Source organism: Centruroides sculpturatus, unplaced genomic scaffold, assembly GCF_000671375.1.
Source record: "Centruroides sculpturatus isolate CEXI.00-Female unplaced genomic scaffold, Cexi_2.0 scaffold178, whole genome shotgun sequence".
Lineage (NCBI taxonomy): Eukaryota > Metazoa > Arthropoda > Arachnida > Scorpiones > Buthidae > Centruroides > Centruroides sculpturatus.
This window is the reverse complement of record NW_019384433.1, coordinates 118,546-129,421: the sequence shown is the minus strand read 5'-3', so window position 1 is coordinate 129,421 and position 10,876 is coordinate 118,546. Positions and strand designations below refer to the sequence as shown.

Here is a 10,876-nt window from a genome sequence, read left to right as displayed (position 1 = left end):
GGTATGAAATAAAAGATGGGACTGTAGATACGGAGCACTATATACATAACATGATATACAAAGCAGTTTAATTGCATACTAGAGATCGCGTAACAAATAAGAATGACTTTATATACAGGACATTGAATTGGAACACAATATACAAGACAAGTACATGTCAACGGTCAAATACATAGTGGAATTGCATAGCAATATGAATAAGTTATAAGTGGTGGTATTTATGTTGCTAGGAGGTGCTAGTTGAAACGTTGAGAGCTGCAAGTTTACAGTATTTGTTGACTAGCTGATTGAAGTAAACGTAAGTGGAATGTTCGTTGATCAACTCGTTGCAACTACAGGGCCAGTCCTTTCCCCGAGAGTTGATTATAATCTTTAAATGTTGCCGCTCAGCATCGAGCATTGGGCAGTTGAAAATATAATGAAGTGCTCCATCCTGAGTGCCACAGAGGGAGCATGTATTGTTCGAGTAGTTGGTAAATCTGTTAAGATAGCAGTGGAAATTACCATGGTTGGTAAAAAATTGCGATGTGGAATGGTTGAGTTTCAACCATTTATAGTTATAAATGTCTGAGATATGCGGGAAGAAGTTATTGGTAATTGATTGACGGTTGTTGTTCCAGTCATTCTGCCAGTTTTCGAGGAGATTGTTCCAAAGGATGTGCTTTAAGGTGGAATTGCTCATATTATTATAACTAGTGGTGAGAGTGAGGTCAGTGGCAGCCTCCTTTGCTAGTTCGTCTGCCCGCTCGTTACCAGGATTACCCTGATGTGCACGAGTCCAGTTCAAGAAATATTCATTGGTGGAATGACGAATAGTGCAATAAATATCAGTAACTAGGTAGTGTGGATGTTTGTTTTTAATGCTGGCAATTGTGGCTTGACTGTCAGAGACGACGTTTATACTAAGGCCAGAGAAATTATTTTCACACCAGTGTATGGCGGCATTTACAGCAAAGAGCTCAGCCTGAAAGACTGAGCAATGGTCGGCAAGTCTGAGTCGTTTGTGGAAGATTTCATCTTCGTCCCTATATACCACAAAGCTGCATCCAACATGATTATCAACTTTGGAGCCATCCGTAAACACTTTGCAGTTGTTATTAAAGTTCCCATTAAATTTACTATTTGCTACACTCAGGTTTTCTTTTAGACCCTTTGGAGGACTACGGCCTTGCAGCCAAAAACTGCATGCCAACGTCAAACATAGAGGGTACTGTAGCCTTATGTATGCTGTTCAGAGGGATCCTATCTTTCTCTCTGCTGTCTATCTTCTTTCCCTCCTCCTTCCCCTCTCCTTTCTCTTATCCTCTTTTCTGCCGGCTAAACACTTTGTGTACAGCCGATGTCTTTCTTGTATGTATGTACTATACAACACTATTTTTAAAGGTCAAATGTAGTTTGCTTATGCTTAGAACAATAAATCATGATCAGCAAATGTTCATACACCTAGTAATAGATGTGTTTCTATCAACAATGCATCATTATTTCCATATAAGTTTCTATGGTTAATATATTTATGTTTTGAGGGTTGTTACATATGAATCTAACAAATGCTGACTAAGTTGATGAATGCATGAAATACTCATCTGTTTATATAGAAAAAATTTATATATAAACGTATATAATAAGATTAAGCATTTACATAATAAAAGTGAATTATAAACTGTATAAATCATAGTTGATTACATGTGATGAAATTTTGTAGTCATTGGATTGTTATATATTAGCATAGTCTTAAATATAGAAGTAACTTTTTGATTGAAATGTATTTATTGTATAATTGCCATATTAAAATTAATAATCAATGTTTTATAATTTTTTATTTATTGTAGTTGAAGCAAGTAGTAAACAACTAGGCATTGTGGCCATGCGAGAAATATTATTAAAACCATTTCAAAAATGTTTTTGTCAGTTGTATTGTGAATGCAGTGTAAGTAGTAGTCTTTTTGTATGTTATTTATAGATTTAAAGATAAATCAAATATATCAACAATTTCTTGAATTAAATTGATGGTTCATGACTTCATTAATGCTATAAGAAGATGCATTACAAGTTAGAACAAGTGATTTTTCCAGATCATAACAGATAAAAAACATAGTTTATTAAACCTTTTGCGAACTCCCTGACGTTGTCTATGCACCCCCAAATTAATTTTAATTTACCATGAACCCCCTTCAGCAGTTCCAAGGACCCCCAGTGATCCATAGGAACCACTTTGGGAAACATTGTTTTAGATCCATGTTAGTTTGAGATTTTAGTATTTTTGAGAATTATAATATAGGGCTTCAGAAAATAGACACCAATAATGAATAACTAGAGTTGTTAGATGTTATTTTGAATAATGTCATACAAGTTCAGGTATTGTACCTATATATATCAGGTACTGACTAATTCTGATAATGTATTTAGATTAATGTCTATATAATTATTTCAAGATTGCATAATTTGAATTTTAGCTAATTAATTTCAAATTATATGGGTAAAATTCCTACTACAAAAATCTTGAAAACTTCTGACAGAATAAATAATATGTATACATATAAAAATCCAGGGATATGGAGACAAAGTTGATAATAAAAAAGCAACTATGTTAGTTAGTTAGCCTACTTAGTTTAGACCCAAAAAAAATTTCTTATATTCCCTGAGTGTGCAGCTGGAGCATTTTTAAAAAAGTGTTGCCTGTTATGTTCCAATTTTATTTAAATTGGAAAAAATTTGAGTCTAATCAAATAGCCCGAATAGGATAGTTGTAAACTATCAAAAGTACTTGCAATTTTGAATAAAATGTTGATTTTAATGCTGCAAGACAGAGTATGGTGGATTGCTTATTCATATACTATATTCAAAATGTCTAACTTCAGACATAAGAATTCAACATTTTACAGTCTTTGGAGTGAACCTTGCATCCAGAATATTTTAATATATTTCTACTAGCCAACAATATTGTGGAAGAGCACAGACAATGGGTTATAATTTTGAGATTTTATGGGAAAGACATTTATAGTCCCCTGTGTTTATTGGTTTCTCCAAGTTTACTGATAGACAAGATTTTCAAAGAATTGAAAGTCAATTTAAAATAATTTTTCCCACAACTCTTGAGAACAGTAAAAAGAAAATTCAGTTTTACTAGCAAGATCAGCAGATGGGAAATCTATTTTGATATATCTTGCAGAAATGCATAGACTGGCCAAGCATTATGAGTTCAGAAACAGTTTAAAGGAATTGCTTTATAATCATTTTGTGTGTGGATTGCATGATGAAATGATATAGCACAGATTTTTCACTCATAAGAAACTATCTTATTGCAAGACAATAAGTTTTAGCATCAGAAGTTGCTATCCAGTATGCTAAAGTATGACCATATTCATTAAGCTCTGATATAGGGCTTATTAAGAAAAAAAAAAAAAGGTTGATTAGATCATATAAATAATAGTAACTCAAACAATGATCCTCCTTCAATTTTTATTTCTAAAGGAAGTGAATAATATTTTTCTATTAAAAAGCAACATTGCAATCCAGTTGGAGGAAAAATGTCTGTTATAGTAAATGTGTTGCTTGTCATTTTCAGATGAACTCTGGATCCTCCTATTTAATTATTTCTGAAAAACTTACCATAGAATACCTCACAAAAGAATATCAAGTTAGCAGTGTTGATGATTCTTGTACTTGCTGACACAGAGGGGCAATTGGCATTGCTTTGTTGTTGTGTTTTGTTTGTTTTTTGCATCTATTTTCTGTTAGATGCTTGCAATGTTCTTTATTATTATTATTTGATCCCTAAATTCTGTTAGGCATGCTCACATAGCTTGGATATTGTCACTTTGATCCCACTGTAAACTGAAGTCATTGACCCCTATTTTCTACATTTACATAGATCCTCATTGCAATTAATAGAAAATGGCAAAGTTTTATCAAAATTAACTCATCAAATTTTGAGATTGAATGCAATTTTGTAAGTGACATAGAAGAGGCTTTACTAATACTCTGCTTCAGATATCAAATACAATGGAACCCCGGTTAACGAACTTAATCCGTTCTGCCACTCTGTTCATTAACTGAATTGTTCGTTAACCGAAGCAATTTTTCCCATAGAAATTAATGCAAATGCAATTAATCCATTCTAGTCTCCGAAATTTTTGTCATTTTATTTGTAANAGTCATTTTTTTAGTTTTCTGTCGCTTTTCATTTGCCTTTTTGTGATTTGTGATTAATAAAAATAATAAAATTTTACTTACGAATTAAAATCAGAAGAAATTTAACAAAGTTATAAACCATTGCACCGCGAATGTCTAGTCTGGTCTAGTACACCGATAGTGCTACTTGTTCATTGGTGGTGCGTATAATTGAATTATGTCGTATACCGAACAAAAGTCGTATACCGAGCAAAATTTGTTTCATCCAAACAGGACGTATTCCGAATTGGACGTATTCTAAAGCAGACGTATACCGAGGTACCACTGTATTTAATAACTTAAATTGTTTATTATTTTTACTGAAGTTATGCCAGCTGCTGAGAAAACTCTTCCAATGATGACTATTAATTCTTATATTATTTAGGGATAAATTTGTATATACAGTTTTACCCAATTATAACGTCATCGAATGTAACAACAACCCTAATATAACGTCAAATTTTTATTGGTCCCACGATTTTACTATACTAGATAATGTTAAAAAAACCCACTTGTTACGACATAAAACCCTGTTTTAACGTCATATTTGAAGCACACTCAAATTTACAGAACTAGATTACAAATTTTATTTAACAAAGAAAATACTACGTGTTCAGTCCTATGGTCAGAGTTCACTTCCTAGAACAACTATGGGTGGTACTGTCACCACCTGACTTCGGTGGGGTGAGGTTCGCCACCCCCTTTAAACGACAGAGAAAATTACTATAAAGCTGATTCTAATAACGACTTAGAGATAAATGTTGCAAAAAACCGTATGACAGTGGGTTAGTCTGCATAGCTCTCATACTCGTGTTATAGTTTAGCATCAAATCAGGTAAAATGGCTAGCTTAAAAAGGAAAGCGTTAATGTTAGATGCAAAGTAGAAATAATTAAAGCAGTTGAAAGTGGATGAAAAAAGGCAGATGTATGCAGAGACTTTGGTTTAGCAAATTCTACAGTGCGCACAATAATAAAAAACAGAGAGAAAATTTTGAAAAGTTTTCAAGATGGCAAGGGACAAGTGAAAAGGGTCTCGTAAAACTTCATCGGAAATAATGAACAAAATCTACAGCTTAGAAAATGACATGACATTGATAAATAATTTTTAGGTGAAAAATGCCTACAATCTAAAATAACTGACTTTTTTTAAGTGAATATTTTTATTGTTTCTTTTTAATTGGTATACATTAATTTAACCTAAAAGTGAAAGATATTAGACTTCATTCAGATTGATAGATAAGCAAGAAATGAGAAAATTATCATCCAGACGTTATTAATGCCTGGATGATAATTTTCTCGTCTTTTGCTTAATTTAACTTTTTGTTGCCTTTTGATTGGACATTATTCTCAAAACCGAAAGTGCTGCCATTATTGAAACTTGAGACAAATAAAAATTTTTTATAAAAGGTAATTTTTGAAATTTTTAATTACATCATTGTAAATTTAGACATAATAATGTAAATAAAGTTGATTTAAATATTTAGTTTGCACTTTTAAACCTACGATATTAAATTAGATGACTTTTATAATAGATTCTTAAACACACTTGATACTTTTATGGGACTGAAATTATGACCCCGCAGATAACGACACTCTGTTATAACGTCAAAAAATGGATGACGTTATAAGCGGGTTAAATTGTATATATTTAAAAAAATATTTTTCCTATATGAACTATGCACTTTTGTTACATATTACATTATTCTATAAATTATTACAACATACCTATTCTCCTATATCAAATGTTCCTTCAATTTCAATTTCTATTAAAATTGTTTCATTAATAAATTTTATTATTTCTCTTAGGAAAAACTCAATTCTGGAAGAAAAGGCTCTTATATGTTACAGTTTTATGGAAAACCAAGCAAATATCCAATACTATTTAATAAAACATCAGGAGAACATTGGCTTGCTTTAAAACATCAAGGTTATCATATCAGTACTGTATATATTGAAATAAATGCTGACTCTATTATTGTGCTACGGACTGGGTATGTATATTGAAATGCAATAATTTTACTTTCACAGCTGTTACACATACATAACAAGGAAAAGTATTGGAATCTTGTCAAATTTGACATTCTGAGGTTTTTGCAAATCTCCATGTTTTGAGACCACCTGAATCCAAAGAACAGTCAAGAAAAGACAATTTCGTAGATATATGATACAAATAAATTTATTTACTTGTGAATTTTTAACAGTTATAGTGTCTGAGTATTTTAACTCTAAGAAGAAATTTTAATATTTTTTACAATTTTTCTTCTAAACCAAATTCTACATAAAAAATAACCAGCTTCATTTGAAAATTTTAAACTACTAATATAATTGTTATTGAATTTGTGGAATTGAGACATGATTCATGTTACACATTAACTGATATTCTGTATGAACCAAACTTGTTAGCATTTAAATGCCTATCCTCATCGATGTGATTTCAAATCTACTTTGCATTAACATGGACTTTGCTTAAACTGATAATGTAATGATCAGGTTTGACTGTATATATCTTCTAAAAGCTTCTATTAATTTTACATAGAAACTTATTTCAACAAATTTTTTCATTAAAAATTTTTTGTTAAACTAAATTCTTATACTTAATATATCTTGGAAATTTTATCAAATGCACTAATGGAAAACTATTTAGCATCACTATATTATGATATAATATCATTTGGTTTTTCAAAGCAATCAATTAATTTCTCAATTTTCCTGATTAATTTTTAACATTTATAATTTTTTTCTTAGGAAACATGCACAGTTAACATCAATTTTTACAATTACTTCCAATACCAACTCAGAAGTAACAGTTCAGTTAACTAATACTGGCTTAGTCCCTTCACGTTTTGCAGTAAAGATAGTTAATNAATGCGATAGCGCATTGTCATTTTCTATTGCCACTATGACTTTTTTCTTTCTTTGATGCCATATTGATTAAATATATAAATCACAAAACTGAAAAAAGAAGTATAGCACAAACACTCAGAAAAGCAATGCTTAACTCGCGCATGCCTAACACCAACTAAAATTTGACACAAAATACCGTTACATTCGTTATCCGAGACAAAATTTTTGCAAAATAAAAGTTTGTTAACCGATTTGGTCATTAACCAGGATGTTCATTAACCAGGGTTCCACTGTATGTATTCAATATATTAACTTTTATCAGACTTTTTACATATAAAAACTATTAAATTTTTTCATGTACAGAAATGCTTACAAAATATTATATGGATATATAATTTTAAAATATTAAACTTATTAAAATGAAAGTAACAAATGTTTTCAAATTTTTTATAGTGCTCAGGAAATTATGCAGATTTAACATGCCATGCTATGGATATTTCAGCATTTCATCTTGCTGGATTTAGAGGATCTATTCCATTAGAAGCTAAAACAAAAAGAGTTAAACTTTGGAAATCATCAATACTTTTAGCTGCATTAGTTTGCATGTTTATTTTTGGTAGTTATAATCAAAATATAATTTAATAACTATAATTTAAGCATTTTAGTTTATATAAAATGTTCTAATAGTTGATAAAATTAAATAAAATAACCTGATATTATAAAAGTGATGATTTTGTTAGTCATAAAATATGACAAGATTATTAAATTTTAAATATGTAATTTAGTAAGTAGTTCCTCCAATGAATGCTAATAGCATACTCGGCAGCAATTATCTTCCATTGATTTCGATCATGGGCGAGAAGTTCAGCTTCCACGTCATATTGAGCATCTTCAGATTTCAGAGAAAAGTTCTATGCCAAGTATTCCTAGGGTGTCCTCATGTAATTTGACACCAGGAGGAACCCATTTTATGGCTGTCTTAGGGATCCTACTGTTCTCCATACAAAAAAATATGGCTGGCTAATCAAACTCTTGGGCAACAATATTGTGAAGTTTGCACATCCCACTCCTTTGAAGAACCTCTTCATTGGTTATATGATCTAAATATCGGATCTTTAAGATTCATCATAAACATCTCTGTTGGAAGGCATCAAGCCTTCTATTGATGTTTTCTGATGTCTTCCAGGACTCACTAGCGTAAACAGTTATTGGAATCATGATGGAGGTGAACAGGCAGAATTTAGTTCTTAATGGGATGAATGGATAAACAAGATCTGGTCCTCACGACCAGATCTTGTTTATCCACCGGAAAATTGTTGCCGCCTTTCTGATGTGATACTTCACGTCCACTTCTGTGTTGCTGTTTTGGGAAATAACACTACCCAAATAGGTAAAAACTCTCCACTTCCTCCAATTGTTGTACTCCAACAATTATTCCCTGCATTTATGTGGCGTTACTTTCCTGCATAATTTTCGACTTCATGGTGTTTATCCTGAGGTCAATTTTGTGTGCCTCCTGACCCAATGTGGTTGTGGTATGTTGTAGCATTGTTCCAATTTCCTCTAATAGGGCAATATTGTCAGCAAAAACCAAATCTCCAAGATAATCCAGGTCAGATCAGTAGATGCCAGCCCCAATACTTGCACCAGTCTCTTCTGCCCATCACATGACGTAATCAAGGGAAAAGGGGACAGGACACAATCCTGCTCCTGTCATAATTTTAAAGAAGTCCATATGACCACCTTCAGTCTTGATGCAACAACTTGAATGCAGGTATAAGGCCTTGAAAATGGTGGCAATGTTTGTCAGTACACCATATAATCACAGGATCCGCCAGAGGGACTCGCAGTGAACACTATCAAAAGCCTTCTTGAAATTAATAAAATTGATGACCAATGGATGTCTATACTCAATGCATTGTTTGATGATATTTTGAAGAGAGAAGATCTGCATGCTGCACGATCTTCCACAGCAAAATGCAGCTTGCTTCTCCTGCAAGCACTGATTGAGTGCAATCCACAGGCATTGAAGGAGGACCATACAAAATGCTTTTCCAGACACAGAAAGAAGAATGATACCTCACCAGTTGGTACATTTGGAGATATCTCTCCTCTTAGGAATTCTGACTATAGCACTCCTTCTCCAATACTCTGGGACTTCTCCACACTGCCAGCACATGTTATACAATAACATTAACTTCTCCAACATGGGTTACCCTCCATGCTTCAAAATCTCAGCCATAATTTCATCCAGACTGGCCGCCTTATTATTCTTTAGACTTTTAATTGCAAGCTCCACTTCTTAAAGGGTAATATCGCCAGTGTCCATCTGAAGCTCATTCTGTGTATCCTCAATATCAAAATCGTATGTGGTGTTTGGTTCCGCTTGATTAAACATTTTCCGAAAGTGTTCCATTCATCTCTTGTTCTGTTCGTCTTGAGCAATCAAAAGCTTCCCATTTTTGTCTTTTATTGGAATACTGGAATTACTCCTTGTCTCAGTCAATTCGTTGACTATGTGATACAGGGTCTTGAAGTCATTCTGGTCGGAAGCCTCCTGTGCTTCAGCACCCTTTCATTCTAACCATTCCTTCCTGTCTTTCTGACAATTTTTCTTTACACATCTATCCAACTTGGTGAATCTTTGGTTTCCTTCCTCCATCTCAGCCATTGTTTTAGCCTGGTCCCTTTTTAAGTTTTGCGGTTTTCCTCTCATTAATCAAAGCCCATGTGTGATCTTGGATTCACTTATCTTTTTGTCTTCCTTGACATCTTCCAATGATGTTTTGAGTGCACTCCATGGTAATATCTCTGAGGTTCCCCCAAAGATCTTCTATATCTGTCATCTCTCCAAGAAGGACAAAGCGACTGTGCAACTCCAGAGTAAATGTTTTGGCGATGGTTGGATCATTTAATTTTTCTATCGCAAATGATCTTTTAGCATGAATTGCCTTTGATTATGAAGTTTCAGCTTAATATCCACCCTAATTAGGAAATGGTCAGATCCAATATCTGCACTTCTATAAACCCTTACATCACACAGTGATAAATTTCACTTTTTACTAATACAAATAAAATCTATCTCATTAAAAGTGCACCCATCTGGTGACCACCAGGTCTTTTTATGGATAACCCAATGTTGGAAATACATGTTCCNAAAAATTTTTTCGATTAAAAGGATGTTATACATAGATATTGAATAAACAGCAACCATACTATATTAATGTCATTTAGTTTAAAACATTTTGCTGTGATGTAAAATTTTTGGTTCTTCCACAATAGTTGCTATCCTGAAATACAAGCTTCTGATATATGTGTGTTTATTATTATGATACATATTGATTTTATCCAGTTTATTTTTTAAAAATGCTATATTTGAACATGTATCGAATATTTAAATTAGATTCTTTCTTAATCTGGTTAAAGTATATAAGTTAGAATGCAAGATATATTTATTAAAACTAACAATTCAATTTTTTTTGTAAAATGTTTATATTACTAGTTCCTTAAAACTATAGGTCAACAATTTTTTCAAACTGCAGCCCAATAATTATAAATTCCCACTGTTGCCTGTCTGTCTTTCCTTAATCTCAAAAATGTCGTTAGGTCAATGAAAGACAAGACCAGATGTGGAAAGAATAGGTGCAAGGAGCCCCAATTAACTATATATGAACTTCCAATGCAAACCGGAAGTCGTGTTATTTCGATTCAAATATTTTCCCCCGAAAGGTGTTAATGACCAACACGAGTCTGTTGTTAAAGGAAAAGTACAATGTACTGGGGCAAGCCACTACTAATTTGGGGTGGAGAGTACATATTTAAAATATGATTGAATTTAAAATTGCAGCCTGGCATTGTGAC

The 10,876-nt window shown here is 32.6% G+C and overlaps 1 protein-coding gene across 1 annotated transcript in view; it reads left to right on the top strand.

Annotated features, from left to right (window-relative positions):
• The window catches only part of LOC111619793, a 56,240-nt gene that overhangs the window by 36,604 nt on the left and 8,760 nt on the right, over positions 1–10,876 (top strand). Inside the window, exons 11-12 of the mRNA XM_023361608.1 lie at positions 1,830–1,927; positions 7,469–7,631. Coding sequence (XP_023217376.1) covers positions 1,830–1,927; positions 7,469–7,631 — 261 coding nt within the window. The remainder of the gene's footprint in view (positions 1–1,829; positions 1,928–7,468; positions 7,632–10,876) is intronic.